General features: G+C 39.8%; 1 protein-coding gene across 1 annotated transcript in view; it reads left to right on the top strand.

Annotated features, from left to right (window-relative positions):
* Positions 1 to 22,261, top strand: part of LOC105923620 (transmembrane protease serine 9) — a 283,180-nt gene that overhangs the window by 185,515 nt on the left and 75,404 nt on the right. Inside the window, exon 9 of the mRNA XM_036148753.1 lies at positions 2,101 to 2,195. Within this exon, the coding sequence (XP_036004646.1) occupies positions 2,101 to 2,195 (95 nt within the window). The remainder of the gene's footprint in view (positions 1 to 2,100; positions 2,196 to 22,261) is intronic.

Below are 22,261 nucleotides of genomic sequence, written 5' to 3'. Positions count from 1 at the left end.
ACGCACAGTTTACTGGGTGTATGTAGCTTCTGTATATACTGTATATCCATTTTATTCAATTTTATTTTATTTTATTGTATTTTTATTTTTGTCTGCACCATCAACACCAAGTCAAATTCCTTGTAAGTGCAAATCTACTTGGCAATTAAACTTGATTCTGATTCTGATTCGGAAGTATTCAAATTAACAAATTATTTCATAAAGTTTGTTTGTATTTACAAACATATTTAGAGTTTTTGTACCAATCCGTTGTGGTAAAGGGAGAGCTGAGCCAAAAGGCGAAGCTCTCGATTTACCGGTCGATCTACGTTCCTACCCTCATCTATGGTCACGAGCTTTGGGTCGTGACCGAAAGAACGAGATCCCGGATACAAGCGGCTGAAATGAGTTTTCTCCGTAGTGTGTCTGGGCTCTCCCTTAGAGATAGGGTGAGGAGCTCAGTCATCCGGGGAGGACTCAGAGTAGAGCCGCTGCTCCTCCACGTCCAGAGGAGCCAGTTGAGGTGGCTCGGGCATCTGGTCAGGATGCCTCCTGGACGCCTCCCTGGTGAGGTGTTCCGGGCACGTCCCACCGGGAGGAGACTCAGAGGGAGACCCAGGACACGCTGGAGGGACTATGTCTCCCTGCTGGGAACGCCTTAGGATTCCCCTGGAGGAGCTGGCCCAAGTGGCCGGGGAGAGGGACGTCTGGGCCTCCCTACTGAAGCTGCTACCCCCGCGACCCGACCCCGGATAAGAGGAAGATGATGGATGGATAGATTTAGAGTTGCTAATTAATTTTTATCTTGCCAAAAGTGATATTGCTTGTCTTTTTGTCTTGGTTTTTGAAAATGTGATGATTAATCACGTGTTACAACACAAAGTAGTGTATTAAATTAAGAAAAAAAACTGTAAGCGTGCCTGAATCAATTCTCATAAATAAAAATACGAAAATAAAATTGTAATAGTTACTAAAATAGGAAGCATTGTTTATTTATTTCATAATATGTGTATTTATTTAATATTGTGCCCCTTAACTCTTCACATATAATATCCAATTATAATTTATAATAATATTACACAACAAATGTCAGATGTTTATCTGCTCTTCTCTGGTATGAACAGAGTTTAAAATCCAAAACACAAAAAGCACCATGGAGCATTATCCAGAGGTTGCTATTCTTTGCGGAGCCATCATTTCCCCTGATAACAACTAATGTAAACGCTTGTATTACCCAATAAGCACATCAGAAAGATCCCAGACGGCTGGACCGTTATTTTTCACAAATTAACACAACATTTTAACAAAATCTTTGGAAACCCTAGTATTCAGAAAAGGTTCTGAATGATGTTTGTGCAAATTAAGTTGCACAGATGGTTTCGTGAAAGATGTTTATAGCTTGTAGCTTATAGCCTGTGTCCTTTTTCTCCACCTGTAGTTTGCGGACATGCTCCACTAGGTTCTCGTATTTTTAATGGATCTTCAGTGGCGTCAGCTGGTGAGTGGCCATGGATGGCGAGTGTGCAGAAGAACGACGAGCATGTGTGTGGAGGAACGCTGGTGTCTGAGAACTATGTGCTGACAGACGCCAGCTGCTTCTCAAGGTGAGCTGAAGCTGAGAGATGAATGCACAGCAGCAAAGTTCATGTCAATCATAAAATGATTAGAGAGAAGCTAAATCCAGATGATTACAGCTTCTTTAAACTGGTATAATGTGTAAATATCAGACCTAATTCAGTCCATCTTTTATTCCTCAGCTCCCTTAATTTGTCTGAGTGGACAGTCAAGTTGGGTTGTCTAACACAGAACGGCTCTAATCCATTTGAGGCGTTGTTTGATGTAGTAAATATCGATATGAGCAGCCTGACAGGAAACAACATCGCAGTGCTTAAGCTGTCACCCCCACCCATCCATGAACGACCACATCCAGCCCATCTGCTTAAGCAACAGAGGAACATTCTCAGTAGGATCAGAATGTTGGGCTGCCGGCTGGAGCTCTGGAAGAGGAGGAGGTAAGACAGTAATGTTAATATTTGTACAATGATTAATCATGACGATCAATGCAAATCAGGTAAATTTACCAGAAATTACAGCTTTCTTATTTCGCCCCAACTTTAGCAGAGCAACCTCTGTACCAGTTCCAGACGACAGTGTTAGATTGTGGGAATGGATCATCAACTGACATCATGTGCACCGAATTATTTACAATGGAGCAGGTACACGGCCATGTTTGTTAACCGTGGGTTATTTTGATTTTCTAAATTAGTTTTCCAACACTGTTTTTGTTTGTTTGGTGATTTATTTCAAACATATCAACTTTAACAATCATACACCGTGAGACATTTTCTCTCAATTTGTTTGAAAAGGGCAGAAGTAAATAGTTATATGAACCTACCCCTTTCCTTTCCTAAATATCTTCCATCTATCCATCCATCCATCCATCATCTTCTTCTGCTTATCCGGGGTCGGGTCGCGGGGGTAGCAGCTTCAGTAGGGAGGCCCAGATGTCCCTCTCCCCGGCCACTTGGGCCAGCTCCTCCAGGGGAATCCCAAGGCGTTCCCAGCCTAGAGACATAGTCCCTCCAGCGTGTCCTGGGTCTTCCCCTGGGTCTCCTCCCGGTGGGACGTGCCCAGAACACCTCACCAGGGAGGCGTCCAGGAGGCATCCTGACCAGATGCCCGAGCCACCTCAACTGGCTCCTCTGGACGTGGAGGAGCAGCGGCTCTACTCTGAGTCCTCCCCGGATGACTGAGCTCCTCACCCTATCTCTAAGGGAGAGCCCAGACACACTACGGAGAAAACTCATTTCAGCCGCTTGTATCCGGGATCTCGTTCTTTCGGTCACGACCCAAAGCTCGTGACCATAGATGAGGGTAGGAACGTAGATCGACTGGTAAATCGAGAGCTTCGCCTTTTGGCTCAGCTCTCTCTTCACCACAACGGACAGGTATCTTAGGTAAAAGTAGGAAAACGTCAAGGTTAGCTCCTGCTACTGAGCATGGTTGTTTCACAGAGTAATTTGTTGTCATAATTTGACTCAGGGTAACAGCTACTGAGCTTTCTGAAATGGAAAAGCCAGAGTATGCAATCTACCCCAGAAAGTCTGGTTGCTTTTAATTTGAACCTAAAAGATCATAAGTTTTCCCTCTCTTTCAGGGTGACTATGGTGGCCCACTCATGTGCAGGGAAAACGATACGTGGTTCCAGACAGCCGTGTTATCACTTGGAAACAACTCCAGCCCAGCTCAGCCCATGATGATCTTTGACAAACTGAATCGTTTTCAGCCCTTCCTGGAAGACATGTCTCTGCTGACCCCTGGAGCTACTGACAACAGCCGGAGCATTTCCTACTCCCCCTTCTTCCTCCTAGGCCATCTTCTTCTTTTTGCTTTATGCGTCTAAGACTTCACATAGGAAACCTTTATGCTGTCTGATTTCAGAGATGTGAAACACGTAGAGAAAAACAGGTGGCGGGTTTTTATTTTAGTCAAATCTTCTCTCAGATAACATGGAGCTGGTTTCTGTTTTTGGTTAATCGATGCAGATCTGAAGGATTAGAAGCATTTGGCTGCAAATTTAAAGCTGGAAATATCTTAATTTTAATTTGTAGAAGAAACTAAAAGCATAAAGTGAAATAATTTCAAAGCCCAAAACTTACAAAGTTGTGCATCTTAAAGACAAAATACCATCATTGCATCAGATTAAAGATTAACCAACAGGAATCAACTCATGAATGATAAAAGGTTTAAATTAAATCAGATGCTTTAATGTGTGACTTTTCTTTAACTAAATATTGTTAGAGATTGTAATCATGTCTTGGTTTGTTTCTTTTTTCCTAAAACGTATAACCTTTTAATAAATTGTTGAATCTTAACCACAGGTTTCACATATATTTATACATATTTAGAGGAATAAGAAAAGAGCATTAAATTAAACTTCTCATTATTTCCTGATGGGTTCTGGTTGCTTAATTTTTTTTCACTAATTTGTGTCCATTGTTATCTTTTTTCTCTTAACAGTTAAGCATTCGATGAAATTATAATGATCTGTGTTTAAATATGAATCCTTCAATTCAAATCTCACTTATAGTTAATTTTATAAGCATTTAATAGAAAACTATTTATTGTGGGTCTAATCCAGTTTAAAAACACTTGACCCTTCTACGTAATTCTAAACAGGTTACTTTAATTAAATGTTAAAAATGTATATTTTGATGATTTGGCGCTATATAAATAAAATTGAATTGAATTATTTTCTTTTACTGTGAGCAGATTATTTAAAATCAAGTCTTATCTGCTTCTTCTTTTTTATCCTGATAAAAGTAATGAAATCAAACATATTAAAGCTGAAAATATCTGCAGTGGCAAAGGAGTAACCAGCTTCCTCTGCTGAGGAATATAAACTAGTTTATTTTTTGTTGATTTGCATACCTTTACAGAAAGTCACATTTAGATTTGTGGCTCCAGCTACCTAACACAGATATGATTAAACATTTTGTCTGTCAATAAAACAACAAATTAAGATGTGAGAATATGAAATATAGATCTTTCCAGAATTAGCTTTCCTGGCTATAATACTGTATAAATGTTGCTGTTAATACTCCTTATTGATTGTAAACAATTAACATTTTCCTATTAAACTTCTGAATAAAAAGCTCCTTTCAGTTCCATTAACCTTTATTGTCTGCTTCTTTTTTTTATCCTGACAAGAATAAGGAATTATCGATATTAAAGCTGAAAATATCTGCAGGGGCAAAGGAGCTTTGTCGCCAGCACCCTCTGCTGGGAAATATAAACTTCTTTATTCATCATTGATTTACACACCTTTACAGACCGTCTCATTTAGATATGTGGTTCCAACTACCTGACACAGATGTGATTAAATGTTTTATCTGTCAATAAAACAGCAAAGATGTGAAGATGTGTTTACTTAATTTTCCTCTTAAGCTTCTAAATAAAAGGTCCATTCAATTTAGCCTTTGTTGTCCACAAAATGCACAGTTAGCAGTTAAACACAGGAGAGAGAAAAAAACATCAACAACAATCCTTTGAATTTAAAAAAAGTCGATGGATGTGTCTCTGATAAACAGCGCCTCTCTGTGGCCATAGACAGACGGTAACTCTCTGTTCTGTTACTAAAATCTGTTCCAGATGTGAGGCAAGAAAATGTTTCTGATAAAAGTTCACACTCAAAATTTCAGGAAAGTTTTCAGGAAAGTTTTTTCCTGAAATTTTCAGGTGTGCACGTAGCAAAGCAAAAAGCTAAGAAAAAACATATGGTTTTACACATCACAAAAAAATATATAGAAACAAAACAGTTCAAAAAAACTATTACAATAAGAATCTAAAATGTTAATAGGCTGTACAGTAAAGGACCAAAACGAATCTCATAATAAATGCTGTGTAGCTATTAAAATGGCATACTTAGATTAAGTGGGCAACATATTTGGGAAATCAGAAACCCCCAAAGAGAGCTGTGTAATATAACATTTGTAAAAATGTATTAACCAGATAAAAACTGTGCAAATACCAGCATGGATGTATAAAGACTATTGATTTTGTCATTGGGAGCGGTGATGGGGCTTAACCGCGTTATTTGCCTTTTTTTTATATAACTTATACGTCAGTAACTCACTCTTGTTGCATACAAAGTTTTTTATGAATTATTATCATGTCCTGCTGGTGTATTACTTATTATTTTGGTGTTTTATGTTTGTTTTGCTCAATTTGCAAGTAAATAAAGCCTTTTTTGTTTGTTTACAATTTTAACGTAAGTACTTACTGCACATGCGCTGCAAGCGTTAAAACAAGGAAGTGGTTAACAGCTATTAGCATCTCCAGGCAAAACAATGACGAATGTTCCCAAGATCCAAGGGGAAAAAAATGCAAAAAAAAATTATTCCAAGAAGGAAAAGACTGGAATGATGCTAGGAATACAGTATGAGCGTTAGTGTTCACTGAAGCGGACGCTAAACCTTTCGAGACTCAGATGTGACCGCAGAGTTGACTGACCTGAGTAAATGTTAGAGTTGCTATAGATCGGTTAAATTTATAATGGTTGGTCTTTTGCTGCTTTACTGCGAGGCATTTCATTCCTCGGTCCAGCATTACTTCATTTTGATTTATTAATTGAGCAAACTGTAATTATGATAGTTCTGTGAAACTGTCACACCACGTCTGTTTATATCTGCTAATCACCTGGCGGTGGGGCAACATTTATCCAAAAAAAAAAAAAAAAACTCAAAACCTTATTAGGGTGAAGTCTTGTGTTTCTAACCTTTTTCTGATGATCAAACGTTTTTTGGTCTTTTTAAAGCATCTCATTTGGTTATATACCTTTAAGTCTTACAGCTGCGAAGACGAACAATCTGTGATGACGCTCCTATTTACACCTGAGGTACCGCAGTCAGTGAAGGAGCCCTAAATTTCTGAACAGCTTCATGCATGTGGTGGGAGACATTGTCTAGCCGTGATGTGATTTTTGTTACTGTCCTCTTTTCTCCTCCACCTGTACTGTGTTCAGGATGGAGCAAGCTCTCTTAATAACAGTGGTTATGATTAGCCTACTTTTACAATGGTGTTTCTTTTTTGACTTTTTGTTAATTCATATTAGTATTATTTTAATATTGATTAGCAGGGATCCCCTTGTCATAACTTTCCTGACAGAGTAATGAAATCAGAAAAATATAACAGGTATAACAGGTCAGAGCAAAGCAAGGTGGGAGCACAACGAAGATTCCTATAAAGATTCAGGCAGGATGTGATGAGATACTAAAACAAGGAAAGTCCCTATTCTTTCCAGATGGAAAATCCAGCAAAGGTCACGAATGTGATTTTGAATTTGATGTTTGGGATTTCAAGCAAAATCCTTTTCCCAAGGATGTCATAGTTGAAATGTTATACAACACAGTTAAACTCCCACCTCTGCGCTTCTATATATCTGTCATGGTTGAGTTTTGGTTTGGCTTTGTTTTTCTGTTACTTTCATTTTTTCATCTCTTTTGGGTTAGGTTTGACTTTATTTATTGTTAGTTTTCAGTCATCAGTTATTTTCTGTCAATTTTCACTTCACCTCCTCAGCAGTCAGTCACACCTGATAATCATTTACCAGTCAATTAGCCAGACCCTTGTTCCACCTGTGAAGTGCTCTATTTAAACCTCCCTCTGCCTTCAGTTCAGCACTGGGCCGTCATCATTCCACACCTCTCCATGCCAGTCCCCGTTTTGCCTTGGAAGATTTGTTTTGCTCCTGTTGTTAAGGTTAGTCCTGCCAGTCACTCTAAAGACTGTTTGTTCACTGTTTGTTCCTGGAGAGGTTCTGCTCTGTGTCCTGGTGTCTCCAGAGAACTGCTAACTGGACTAGCCATCCTGGTGAAGCTCAGCTCTGTGCCCTGGTGTCTCTCAAGTTCTGCTAACCTGACTAGCCGCCCTGGTGAAGCTCAGCTCTGTGCCCTGGTGTCTCCAATGAACTGCTAACCTGAGTGCTATGAGGCCTGCTAGCCGAGCAGCACCTAGCAAGTGTGGACTCTCTGTCTCCGGGCCGTCAGCTCCTCCTGCCATCCCTGACCTTCTGCAGTCCTGAACCTCCGGTCTTCATCACTCACCACCCAGCATACTTCCTTCAATAAAAACTCAAACTTTTAGTTCCGTGTGTGCGTCCTGAGTTCATCGGTAAACAAAACCCTGACAATATCAACTCAACTAAAATCAGAGTTAAGTTACGAGTCTGATAACAACCACGCCTGTGTCAAATGTGTTCCTCAGCCTGATGTACCAGATAACGAGGCCCTTGATGAACCATCGGTGGACAGACATTGTTGGCAGGATTTAACAGATGTGTAATATTCTAGGTTCTGTTTTGGTTTGTTTACTCTCCTGCCTTAGGTTCTCTGGCTGCTTTGAGTTTTGTCTTGTCTAGGTTCCTGTTTAACTTGTTTACAGTTAGTTTGTCCTGTTTTGGTCATCCGTGTTAGTCTTAGCTTTATCTTCTGTTTTATACTTCGGGGTTGTTATGTTTCTTATAAGGTCTGGTGTAGTTTGTTTCTGTCCACTTGTCCTCTCAGTTCTTTAGGTTTGGTTTCTGATCTGTTCCTGTTTTGAGCCTCAGCACTGATGTCTGGTCTAATTACTTACTCTGCACACCTGCCTAACTCCACCCCTGCTGCAATCACCTCTCACCGGTTTCACCTGCCTCCACCTCCATATAAACTGTTGGGACCAGACATCAGTGCCAGGTCGCCTTGTTGGTCTTGTCATGTTTTTTTGGGTGAGTCAATCCTGATCTGATGTTTGTTTTTTGGTATTTTGACCAAGTTTTTCCCTTCCAGAGAACCTGAGCCATTCTGTCATGTTACCAGTCAGTTTCTGTTCCTATGAAGTTCTGGATGTTTTTTATTAGTCTTTTTGATTATTCAGTCCTTTTTGCATTGCTCTGCTTTTTGTTAAATAAATCCCTTTTTTAAGAACCTCTGCTGGTCTGGCTGAATTCTGGATCTGCTGCCGTGATTCATTACAAGATGAGGTTCATGTCTCCCTTCCAGATGTGTTCATTGTTTGTGAAGAAGTCCTCACAGATTATATAGTAAGGAGAGAATGCTCTGCAAGCTCAAGTCAAGAAACAAGAACAGTTGTCATCAGTGATTCCATAACTTTTTACAGTGGCAAGAACTATGTTATTGAGAATGACGCTGACCCTGAAATCACGTTTGGTGCACATCAAGCAGGTAATGATGACTCCCTCAGTGACATTGATCCATGAACCTGATGAGTTACCTCAAAGTCCTCTTTATCTTTTGCCTGAAACAGTTTTGGTCTTGCACTACTCAAATAGCTTCAATGAAATGATAGAGGCCTTTTCTGACCCTGAAATCTTGAACAAAACACTGAAAGTCAGACGTCTTCTTCCTGACAACTCAGTAGAGAGGGGTAGTGGTTCTGGTGTAATCAGAAATGTCCACAGTAGCTTCTGGGCAGAGTTTTACGAACGCTGTACGCTTGGAACAACTTTCAAAGTGCCCTTTCTTAGACATGATTTCTGTGCTGCCACTTGGAAAGCAGTCGGGAGAATTCTTCTGAAAGGATTTCAAGATTGCCAGTATTTGCCAATTAAACTTGCCCCTCCTTTCCTTGAGGAGATGTTTTATGGGGAGGTGCACAGTGACCTGACAAGAAGCTTTCTGATGTATGTGAGCACACAAGAACAAGACGTCCTCAAGCATTAGATCATTTTGACATTGTTGATGATGATGACTTCTTGAAGTGCTTGACAGATATGAATGTAGGAAGAGAGTCACTGCTGCTACTCTTCCAGACATCTTTGCTAAAATATCTCACAAGGAACTTGTGCAGAAACCAATGTTTGTCATCGACTGCTGGAGGGAGGTCACACAGCCACTGATTTATCTAAAATCTGGGGAACTGACCAAAATGTATAATGATTTCAAACCCATCCCAAAGAGAGTAGTAGGAATATTAAACTTTCCTACAGAGATGACATCCAAGCAGGCAGAAGTGGCACAGCACCTGAAAAGAAACGTCAGGGAGCTTAACGAGGAAAAGCGAGGAAGATTTTCGAGGTTCTCCACTGGCTCTGATTTATTGTTATCTGGAATAATTGAGGTTGAGTTTCCAGTTCAGACCAGCTTCACAAGAAGGCCAATTGAACACACATGTGGGATGCTCCTAGAACTGTCTGACAGCTATGATAGTTTTCCTGATTTCCGCAGTGAGTTCAATTACATTCTAGAGAGCAACGTCTGGGTAATGGATATTGTGTAGGCAGAAATTGTGTCTGAATTCTTTTATTTTTGAATAGAGTTGAACTATTATTCTCAAAAGACACAATCATTAAAAGGGATAACTATGTTATTTGTATAAACACACATTAGGCTATACACATGCTTGATAACAAAAAAAAAAAGCTTGTGCCATGATGCTCACTGTTCGCTTTCTCAATTATACAGAAACTGAGTGAATGTTCAAGCTATGGTTCATACATTTTACAGTTAAATGAATGGCTGGAATGTTACATATTGAATGTTGCATTCACTTTCTTTCCCAAAGAGTTCACATAATGCCTATCACCACCAGGCAGATCTCTCAATATTTCACAGTATAAAGAGTTTATAAACCTGGTGTCTGGGCTCTTGCCACTGCTTGAAGAAAACCCTGACGACTGTGAATAGACAAAGATTTACCAAACAATAATTATGTGAACTCATTGGGAAAGGAAGTGAATGTAACGCATTAATTTAACTGCTAACGTTTCACTTTATAGCTTTCAGTTATTATGATGAACGTGTTACAATGCCAATAGTTCAACATTTAATGGTCAAGGATTAGAAAAGGTTTTCAAAGATGATGTGTTTTCCATAGGTCATTTGCGAATTCCTTGTGGAAGGAGGTTATATAATTAATGGCTGACTTTCTACACTTTAAAAGTTAGTTATACATTTTTTTGAGAAATTGTGTAGTTGACTAATTTTTTAAAGATTTATCTGAAAAAATTATTAGAGAAAGAGTTGAAATGTTTATTCTGTGCCAATGGGCTTTAACTACATACAGTACTTTCACTCAGACACAATGCCCATCCAGATACAAGTTCGAGGTACTGTAAATAAGAATTACAAATACATGCTACATTTGGGCTAGAACTGCCACTGCAGGTTAGTGATCAGCGGAGTCTGACGTGATGGGTTAGAAAGGCTGAATCACTAACCTGAACGAGCGCTGGCTGAGAGACGGCTCCGGGGCAAACTGCGGCTGGCAGGCAGAGTCTGAATGGGGCAATCCAGGGGAGCGTGAATCCAGGGGCAGTCCAGGTCCGTTCACAGGGAATCCAAAATCTAGCGGCGGTACTGACAGGGGTGTCCAAGATCAGGTTCCGGTTTGGTCCAGATTCGGTGCATGGGGAAACAGTCCAGGGGGAAACGGGTTACAATCAGGCTGGGTCAGACGGGGCTTCGGCAAACTCGGGAGTCAGAAGGCGGATCAGGTCGGTAACGAGCAGACAGACGGACAGGTTCTCTGGATAGGCGCTGGAAAGTACTCAGTGGTTGGCACGAGATGATCTGGCACTGGAGACTGATAAGGACGGGCCTTTTATGCAGCTGGAGACAGGTGGAGCCAGTGAAGGTTGATTGTGCAGAGGTGGAGAATGAGCAGGTGTGATGGTAGAGAGCAGGGTCAGCTCCAGTGCCAGAATCATCACAGAAAACGTTTAGATTATATACCAACGGTACTTTTTTCTAATGATACAAACTTGTACTAAGTTATATTTTCAAATAACTGATTAATATTCAGTGGGTTTATACTATTTTTACAAAAGTAAAGGGTGTGAGTTCACCTCCTTCTCAGGCAGATCCAATACGGGAAGGTAATTATTAATGTTACAACAATTCAAAGATTTCCCAGTATCTCATTTATTAGTAATGAATACAATTCTGCTGCAGCATATGCATTTGTAGGAGCTTCCCAGCCATTTTCGTCCATAAGGAGGATGCAAAGCTCAAAAACAGTTTCATCACAGGGGTGCTGCCCTTTTGGGGTGCACTCCTCCCTGTAAACAGATTTATCCTCCTCCAGAACAGGTTGGAGTTTGTCTTCTGCTGCATTCAGCTGTGCAATGCTGAACATGAGAATACAGCGTCCTCCAGGTGTTGCATGGGTGTGCCTTGTTCTTATTAGGTGTGTCTTCCATGTTCTTACAGCCTTGTCCAGTTCATCCTATGACAATAAATATTCGATTAAAATGGTTGCCACCAACAAGACCCCTTTACATACTGAAATGGATAATTTATTTTAGCAAAATATAGTCTGATTGTGAGGGACCAGACTCAAACAAGGACAAAAAAAATGTTCAAAGTAGAAAAGAATTCCATTTAATTCTTCCAAAAATAGTAAACAAAACAAAGACTTAACATAAGAATAAACTTAAAGGATAAATAACAAATTTGGGCCCAAGTTAACTGAGGTCAACTGAACTCTAACTCAACACAAACAAAACTGACCTCCCAACAAAGAACAAAAGGCTGCTTAAATAGGGATGGAGTAACCCAAGTCTACCACATGAGGGAGGCACGACATAACAAAAGAACAAATAAATACAAAATTAACTAAAGCATTCTATGAAACAAATAAAGCAAAACTAACTCTTACTTAGCAGAAACAATAATAGATTTAAGTGACAAAATTAACTCATTAAAAACAACTTGAAACAAGTCTCCCCTGTCAGTCTTTCAAACAAACAAATGGTATGCTCCAGGTTTCCTCCTCCAGCTGGTTTGTATCAGCAGCATCTCAAACAAAAAACAAGTGTAAATAAACCATTCAGACTGTTGAAAATATTTTGTATTTCTTTTATTGTGTTAATGATTTATTGGGTTTGTCATCAAATATTTACTGGAATATATATGTGAGTTGGTTAGTGTTGTAGCTTTATCATTTGTTTGTGTCCTTCACTATCTTCTGCCATTCTAGGAGACCTGCAGAAGACAGGAAACATGTTGTGTTGATAATGATACAAGGAATTTGTGTAACTGTGATGCACCCAGTTATCTGTGATACTTGTGACCCATTCTCTGAGTAGTGAATGGTCTGCATTGAGTGCCTGGAAGAGATGTGATTAAATCATGCTATGTTATCTTGGATGTCATTGTTCCCCTACTTCCTTAGTGCTGTAACAGTGTTTTGTAATTAGGGACCTCCCGTATTTGAAATAAAAAGAGAGGGGATGACGGGGTTTGCTTCAGAGCGATAGAAGATTTGTAAAGGAGCAGATCTTTGTCGTTTCTCCTCTTGAGAGCAAAATTAATGTCTGTTGTCTTTCTTCCCTGTGTGTTGTTTAAGCAATGTTTTAGGTGCTTTAAACCTGACGAAGAAGGTCATTAACCAAAGTGTGCACCCATTAGAAAATACCTGTCTAAATGAAATAACTTAAACTGGAATACAATATAAAGAAAGAAAAGAATACTAACACGATGTGGTGGTGGGAAGATCATCCACCACACTGATATAAAATACAAAAAAAGCACAATGGGTATTTTGACAGTTACAAACTTAAAATATTTGGAGATATTGCTGCTGGGAGTGAATATTGATTTCGATTTGTCCAAAGTAAACTATGCACATAGCTGTGACAGTGTCACTTAAACAGTCATTTAGAAATTACCTGGATAAGGTTGAGAAAGCAGAATTGTATCAAGTTTCTGTCCAAGAAGCTGCCTGTGAAATAGCCATAATCTCTCATGGTTTTAAAAATGTCCATCCAAAATTGCACACTCTGCTTATGTAAAACTCCCCACTATGACTCAATGCGTTGATTTGCCGTGCTGCAACCGTACATAAAGCTGCTGTGGACAGCAAATTCCTTGTGGAATTCCCTGTGTTAATGAAGTAGTCCGCGATCACCTTTGGGTCGCTGTGTAATAGGCTTCCATCCACATAATGTGCCGACTAAATCCGTCAAGCCATTGATTGCTATGCCAAAACAGCTTAAGTTTATCATATGAATCCATATGCCACAGAGCATTGGGTCTCCTGCTGATGTACTGCCGACGTCGGAGACGCCGTGCTCGCCGGAGTTTGGCTCTATTTCAATCTGAAAAACTCACACAGAAAGAAAAGGCAATTAGAAGAATTTTATTGATACAATATTTTAAGAGTTTGGCGCTCAGACCTCGGCAGGGAAAATTCACACTGAATTATACTTCAATATGCATAGGAAGGCGTATGAGAATGATGGAGGTGGGTTGAATCCGGTCATCAGAGTCCAAACCGGACACACCCAGCCACCGCTTGCTCGCTGAGCAGAAGGCCGAGACGAGGATGTGGAGTTCTTTTTAAGATGAACCCAGGATGCTGATTGGCTTTGAGGAGGAGCAGTTCAAAGCTGATTGGCTTGCGTCGTAGGCGGCTGAGACTCTGATTGATGGAGGTAGGCAATAGAGTTTCTTCAGTCTGAATTTTCGCTTAAGCTCCATTTTAATACCGCAAATGAAAGCAAGCTGTATGGTTTGTAAAAAGCCGGTTAAATGCAGTGGAAACACAACTAATTTATATAAACACATGAAAAACCATGAGCAAGAAAACGTCGAACAACAGAAACGGAGAGAGGAGACGAAACATCTCTCATTGCCCCGACAGAAAGTTTAATTAGGACCTTGAAAGAACCCAGTACATGATTTACGCCTTTAAAAAGTGTTATTTAAGATAAGATAACATTAGCTGATCCTTTATGTATCCCACGATGGGGAATTTATAGAATTAAAGCAACAAGCAAGTGCACACAACACAAACAAAATTACATAAGGCTTCAAAGATAGGAGGTGAAAAAAAAATGTATGGACATAACATTATTGTTATTATTATTATGATTCAATTGTGACAATATAATACAAATCACAAAAACCTTAAACAGAGGAGGAGGACTTTCAGTTCTCAACTCATTCATGACACTCTCCATGAACTATGTTTCCTGTCACCAGAGCTTCAGGCTCGTTCGATAACTCTGCTCAGAGCAGAGCATCTGCTGGATCAGTCCCAGGATCTAAAACCACTCATGAACTGCATGAAAACATTCCCTGTAAGTACAGCAGAGTGTGAGAGGAACTTGAGCCTTATGCACAATATAAGCTCTGACTACCGGGCTGGGTAACGCTTTAGATTAAGGTCCTTGTAATAAGCATTAGTTAATAGGTAATAAGACCTTAATAAGTGCCTACTAGATGCTTATTAACATTATTATTTGTTTATAAGACTATATACTGTATGCATTAATAGACTCCTTATGATGTTGATATAGAATGAAACAGTTTCACAAGTTTACCAATTCTTCAGTTTATCTGATTGGTTTTAATGTGTTTGATTGGTTAATTTAAGCTGAAATATCAACAAGGATGTGAAATTCATATCTGAAGTGTTTTATTTAAACAAATGTTAAAAAAAATAACTGCAACAACATGTTTGCCTTATCTGTATTTTACTTTCAAGTAGTAATACCAACAAACTGCTCCTGATTAGGTCATGTTAATTTTATAATAATGACACAATCTGTCCCACGGAGTGTGTCATTATTATAAAATTACAAGATTTATTTATTTATTATTTCAAGATTTATGTTTGTTTCATATTTTACCATCAAAATGAGGTTGCTGAGGTTTCCAGAGGGCTAGGTCGAGAGGCAGAGCAGATGGAGAATCTGACAAGGGAAGGCTGGGAAATCCACACACAAAACAAGGTCACTGCTTGGCAAGCCAATCAGGGAACCATGGATGGAGACTGGCTGTAAGAGGCAGGTTTAAACAGACAGGTGAAAACACATGTAGTCTAATGAGATTAGCACAGGGGGCGCCAACACACCAATAAGTACAGCAGAGGTGCAGATCACAGCCAGCGGACCAAAAACTAAGAGCAAATTGGTGGCAGAGCAGAAGTTTAACAGAACGCCAAAAACAGGTGGTGCCAGTCTGGTTTTTCTCTTCATATTCAACCTCTCTTGAAGTCTATTATCTACCCAGATAGCCAGGTCAATCAGGTCATCCAGTCTTTTAGGCTCATCTCGGCTAGCAAGTTCATGCTTCATTTTATTGCTTAAAGTATGTCTAAATGTGCCTTTAAATGCAGGGGCGTTCCACTCAAAAGTGGCAGCAAGGGCTCTACATTCAAAAGCCACTAAACAAATACTCTGTTTCAGGGACCACAGCCTGATGGCTAACTGCTGATTGCTAAGGGGTGTTATGCCAGAAACATGTTTGATTATGAATATTATTATTCATTATAATTTGCTATTATAATTTAATAATAGATCATTCAAACTCAAATGGTAGCTATAACAAATATAATTCAAATGGTTGTGATCCAAGGGCTATAAGCCTGTAAACACTGACAATGCATTTATTAATTAGCTGTTATGAACTTGTTTATGCTGGAAAAGTGTGATCTGACCGGTTATTGAGTGATTAGACTTATCCAGCAAACGTTGATAACTCAAATTATAACTGCAATTGGAGTTTTAACCCTTACTTCTTTATCACAAACCAATGAAAATGTTATTCAGTTGTTAACTCAAAAGAGGTACTTCTTTTGCTTTTAGAGACCATCCAACGTCTGGACCACAATAACCACAAACAATTACTATTTCACACGTTATTATTTATTACAGTTTTTTCTGATTGCTTTGACGCAGCAGTCAACTCAAAACCCACAATTTTCAAAACAGTTAACGCAGAGGCCTAAACGTTGGTAACAATGGTCAAAATTACACATTTTGTTTGCAAAAGGCTCCAACTCTGCCAAAACATTTAAAATATGAACCAAAAGCTAACTTTGCCCTCAAACAACACAACCTGCACACAAATGTTTGAGCCCTTCCAATCATTCGTTACACAAGGGGCAACAAAATACCACACTCAGTGTGAACCAGTGCAGCATTGCTGGTTCATTGAAGACAAAGACTGTACGCAGCTTCCATGTCAGTGTCATTTGTAGTAAAATTTACCTTCTTGCAAAAAATGGATCCAGAATCAGATATGCTGTGATCCAAATTATTATTCATTCTTTTTTTTAGATTGTGGCTACAAATGAAATATTTCAATAGAAAATACTGTGGCTGTCTATCTCTTCTAGTCTCTTCTCCCTTAACGAATAGACCACATGGCCTCATCTTCATCGCACTCAATATTTTCCCTTGTGATGCACCTAGGAAAAAATCATCTTGCAAGTCTGATCCATCTTTGACATGCCTCTGCATCTCTATCTTGTCATTGCATTGAGCAAGGGCATCTGCTCATAGGGGCAGTGATCATATACCTTCCATCTCTATGCACTGAATAATTCCTCTATAGGAATAGATAGAGATGTATATACTGTTTAGCATCAATAGCTGCTCTCCCCTTGAAAAACTCTTACAATGTATGCTACTGTGTTTCTATTGAGAAAAGTTTGGTATCTATGTCCCACCCCTCTAAGTGAAAGGCCATGATTTACCACATGATCAATCATAGTTGCCAGAATTTGATCTGTAACTTGAGCCCTTCCAGCTACACCGCCACCTCACACACGGACTCCTCTTCCTCTTAATCTTCTTCCCCTGACCCATCTACTTCTTACTCTGACTCTCATCTGCCTTAGACCATCCATGTTTGCAAAGAACAACACACAGCATGACACCTTTTATGTAAAGCCTGCAAACTGACTGCAAATTGAAAAATTGTGTAAAGAAGTGTTAATCAGGTGCTTCAGTGATTTTAATTCTAATCAAGAAGTTTTTAAGAGCTCCAGGGCAGCTGTGGCTACTAACACAGCTCACCACCATTAGCGTGTGAATGTGTGAATGACTAAGCTCTAGTGTGAAGCACTTTGGAGGTTGTCAGACTAGTTAAAGCGCTATAAGTACAAGCTATGTACCATAGGGGACAAGTCCTCTTAAATAACTCTATAAACTGGGGAGACACATATAGTCCTTATTAATGACTCAGCCTGGCCTCTCAACACTCCTGTTATAAGTGTAGCTGAGTTAATTTTATTTATTTATATTTCATTTTATTTTATGAACCTTCTCAAAACATTTTTATTTGCTTTTCTTAGTTCTGGAATTGTATTTTATTTTGGCGGAGAAGCTTTTATTTTCTTGTTTCCTGTTTCTACGTCATATCTTGTGTGTTTGCGCTGCCCTCTTCAGTTCGCGCCAAGTTGCGCTGGGGAGAGGTAAGCGTACAAAGCTGTCTTCTGTTTGTATATTCAAAATGTCTTAAAAAAGTATGTTTGTCAAACTCAGGAGTTATATGTTGTTCCCCAACTGTTTATGTTAAGCGCAGCACTGTACTGGGTATTTAATTCCCACGTTAATTACATTTATTTAGCCTATTGTACCAATGTGGTTATTTTTGTTCCTTTGATTGGTTAAGGTGTGCGTGGGAAAGCCAGAGCCCAAGAACTGTGCTGACTGTAATCTTGTTTTAAACAGGTATGTGAGTTGCTTCAAAATGTTATATTAATGTATTTGTGTATTTTCATATTGTAATGGGAAATTCTTTCTGTTATTGATTCAATAACAATTCAATTGTAACCAATGGGCAGATTATTTTTAATTGTCTTGACATTTTACTTTATTATTTGTGAATGTCAGACAATTTTGGGTTGTTTTAAACAGTCCTATCTCAGTTCGCGCCAAGTTGCGCTGGGGAGAGGTGTGCGTGGGAAAGCCAGAGCCCAAGAACTGTGCTGACTGTAATCTTGTTTTAAACAGGAATAAAACAACGCAGAGCTGATTCCAGAGTGATTCCGGTGTGATTCTTTCTACAACCGTTACATAAGCAAGATCTTACTTGCCAACAAATTAAAGGCCACCGCAGCAGAAACCCAATGCATTTCTTCAGCTTCCCAGAAAAAGCTTCTGGAGTTGGAAAAATCATCTCCCAACCAGCAGGGGGAGTGGGCACTGTTGCAGCAGAAGGAGCAGATCTCCAAGATATATGAAAATATATGTTTTAAACATGCTTATGTGTTAGAAATAGTAGGGCGATATCACAGTAAAGCTAATGAAGATCAAATCGAAAGAATCTGGACCATACAGAATTCACAGGAAGTTACACAACACGTCTTACCCAATTACGTGAGTGCATGTCCATGGTTCTTTGTCCTGTGATAGAGACTGGCAACCTGTCAAGAGTAGACCCCACCTCTGGCCTGATGACCATTAGTCCCCTGCCACCATGCACCGATAAGTGGGTATAGACAATGGAAAGATGAATAGGTCACATGAACTACTCTGAACATCTTTCCTCTCGTGACTCACTGCAACCAGTCAGACTCCTTTCATACGCATGCAATTACCTAAGACTGACCCAGAAACTTCCTTAGGTTTCCTATAACTGGAAGATCCCGTTTTTACAGGAAATGTTCAATGTTTGCAGAGATGACGAACACAAGCATTCAACGAGCCTGAGGACTAGGAATTTGAAAATGTTTTTTTGTAGCCATTGAAACAAAATATCCTGCTGTTGTCTGCCATTTTGGCCAAAAATGTTCTACCAGTCAGTGTCCTAAAGAGTCCTAACACAACACTATGTTATAAAAATAAAAAAGGGGGTCTCGCCTTTGGAACAGCCTCCCTGATGGGAGTAGAATGGGAGGTTTCCTTTTTGAATAGTTTGATTATTTATTTGTTGATGAACATCCTTCGTATGTCTTGCATGTTTATTTTAATCTTGATGCCTTCATTACTGTAAATGGGCGAGGCAAATTTGTATAGCACATTTCAGTACAAGAACACCACAATGTGCTTTACACGATTAAAAAAGGGAAATAAAAAAAACTAAAAGCAAGTTGGAGAAAACAATGAAACAATATAAGACATGGGGAAATGGAAACTAAAAGCAAATAGTCATGTTTTGAGGCAATTTCCTAACCCACATGCAGAATCACTTGGGAGACCAGTTAGAGTGAAGGAGGTTTGTTTATAATATATAAAATATTCTGTAAAGCTGTAGAATCCACCAGGGTCAGCTCAGCGTTTTCATCTACAGAGGAGAGAGATGAGTTAACAGGACTGTAAGGGGGCAGGTGCAGAAAAAGACGAGAGGAGAGAACTTGCTTGGCCATAGTTGGTAAGAGCGGGCGGAGGAGTTAGGATTCGGTGTTGGCTGAAAGGTAAAGGTCCGGGGTCCCAGAGAAACGAGGGTGAGTTCTGGTAAAGTTGTTTTCCTTGGAGTGAGAAACACACTGGAGAGCAGCCAGGTAAAGGAGACTGAGGACAGCACAAAGCAGCAACAGCAGCATGCAAATGTTCCTTAGCAACCAATCTGATAAAAAACTGTAATAAAATAATCCTGAGATGAAGCTCATAAAGTCAAAATTTGCATAAAACACTCAAGAGCTGGCTGGGAACACCATCATAAGTAATCATTTAGCGAAGAGTAATGATCCTGCAGCTCCTTTTAAACACAGTTTAACTAGAACAGTCGAATGCAATCCTGAACAAATGTGTTTTAATTTAAAGGAACTCAGGCTTTTAGCACTTTTACAGCTTTCTGGAAGTTTGTTCCAGATCAGTGGAGCATAGGAACTAAATGCTGCTTCTCCATGTTTGGTTCTGGTTCTGGTTCTGCAGAGCAGGCTGGAGCCAGAAGACCTGAGTGGTCTGGAGGGTTGATGCCCTGATAACAAGTCTGTGATGTATTTAGGTGCTAATTCAGGGATTTATAGACTAACAGAAGGATTTTAAAGTCTATTCTCTGAGATACAGGGTGCCATGAAAGGACTTCAGAACCGGGTCCATGTTCTCTACGTTCTTAGTCTTAGTGAGGACTTCAGAACGGGTCCATATTCTCTACGTTCTTAGTCTTAGTGAGGACTTCAGAACCGGGTCCATGTTCTCTACGTTCTTAGTCTTAGTGGAAGGACTTCAGAACCGGGTCCATGTTCTCTACGTTCTTAGTCTTAGTGGAAGGACTTCAGAACCGGGTCCATGTTCTCTACGTTCTTAGTCTTAGTGGAAGGACTTCAGAACCGGGTCCTTGTTCTCTACGTTCTTAGTCTTAGTGGAAGGACTTCAGAACCGGGTCCATGTTCTCTACGTTCTTAGTCTTAGTGAGGACTTTAGAACTGGTGTTATGTGCTCTACTTTCTTAGTCTTAGTGAGGACGTGGGCAGCAGCATTCTGGATCAGCTGCAGCTGTCTGATCCACTTTTTAGGCAGACCTGTGAAAACACCGTTGCAGTAATCAATTCGACTAAAAATAAACGCATGGATTAGTTTTTCCAGATCCTGCTGAGACATCAGTCCTTTAATCCTAGAAATGTTCCTCAGGTGATAGAAAGCTGACCTTGTATTTGTCTTTAGATGCTTTTGGAGGTTCAGGTCTGAGTCCATCACTACTCCCAGATTTCGGGCCTGATTAGTGGTTTTTAGCTGAAGCGACTGAAGCTGTGTGCTAACTTTTGATCTTTCCTCTATTGGTCCAAATATTATTACTTCAGTTTTGTTTTTATTCAGTTGAAGAAAATGTTGGTACATCCACGTATTGATTTCTTCTAGGCATTTACTCAGTGCTTGAACTGGTCCATAGTCACCTGGTGACATGGTGATGTAGAGCTGTGTGTCGTCTGCATAGTTATGGTAGCTGATGTTGTTGTTTTTTATTACCTGTGCAGGGAGCATGTAGATATTGAATAGGAGGGGACCCAGGATGGACCCTTGGGGAACCCCACATGTGATTTTTGTCATCTTTGATGTAAAGTTACCTACTGACACAAAAAAGTCCTTTAAGTAGGATTTAAACCAGTGGAGAGCTGTACCAGAGAGGCCGACCCAGTTTTCCAGATGTTCTAACAGAATGGAGTGATCAACAGTATCAAATGCTGCACTGAGGTCCAATAGAACCAGCTCTGTGGTTCTTCCACAGTCTGTATTTATATGGATGTCATTAAACACCTTGATAAGGGCGGTCTCTGTACTGTGGTGAGCACGGAAACCTGACTGGAAAACGTCAAAGCGGCTGGTCGTAGTTAAGAAGGTGTTTAATTGTTGAAATACAACTTTTTTAATGATCTTACTGATAAAGGGGAGGTTTGAGATGGGCCTGTAGTTCTGGAGTAGAAGTTTGTCTAAATTGTTCTTTTTCAGCAGTGGTTTGATAATTGCTGTTTTTAGGGACTGGGGGAAAACACCTGACAGAAGGGACGCGTTTATTATCTGAGTCAAATCAGACGCTATGACAGGTAAAACTTTTTTAAAGAAAGCTGTGGGGAGAACATCAAGGCAGCTTGAGGAGGAACTTAACTGCTGAATTATCTGCTCTAAGCTTTTGGAGTTTATTTGGCTGAATTGGGACATTTGGTGAAAATCAATTCTGGTAGGAGACAACTTTGGTACTGAACTTAGTATGGATGTACAAACAGATTCTCTAATCTTTTGGATTTTTTCAATAAAGAAGTTTGCAAATTCGTTGCAGGCCCTGGTGGAGTGGAGTTCGGAAGCCACTGACACAGGAGGATTTGTTAACCTGTCGACTGTGGCAAATAAGACACGAGCATTATTAATGTTTTTCTTAATGATCTCAGAGAAGAAAGATTCTCTTGCATTTTTCAGTTGTAAGTTATATCTGTAAAGTCTCTCTTTATAGATGTCATAGTGAACCTGGAGTCTGTTCTTTCTCCACCTGCGTTCAGCTTTCCAACATTCCCTTTTTTCACCTCTAACTGCTGGAGCATTTCTCCACAGAGATTTTTTCTTCCCGGAAAAAACCTTCACTTTGACTGGAGCAATGCAGTTAATGATGTCTGA

This window comes from Fundulus heteroclitus, chromosome 16 (genome assembly GCF_011125445.2).
Source record: "Fundulus heteroclitus isolate FHET01 chromosome 16, MU-UCD_Fhet_4.1, whole genome shotgun sequence".
In the NCBI taxonomy this organism is placed as follows: domain Eukaryota; kingdom Metazoa; phylum Chordata; class Actinopteri; order Cyprinodontiformes; family Fundulidae; genus Fundulus; species Fundulus heteroclitus.
The sequence above is the reverse complement of the archived record's forward strand: the minus strand, read 5'-3'. Positions and strand labels throughout refer to the sequence as shown.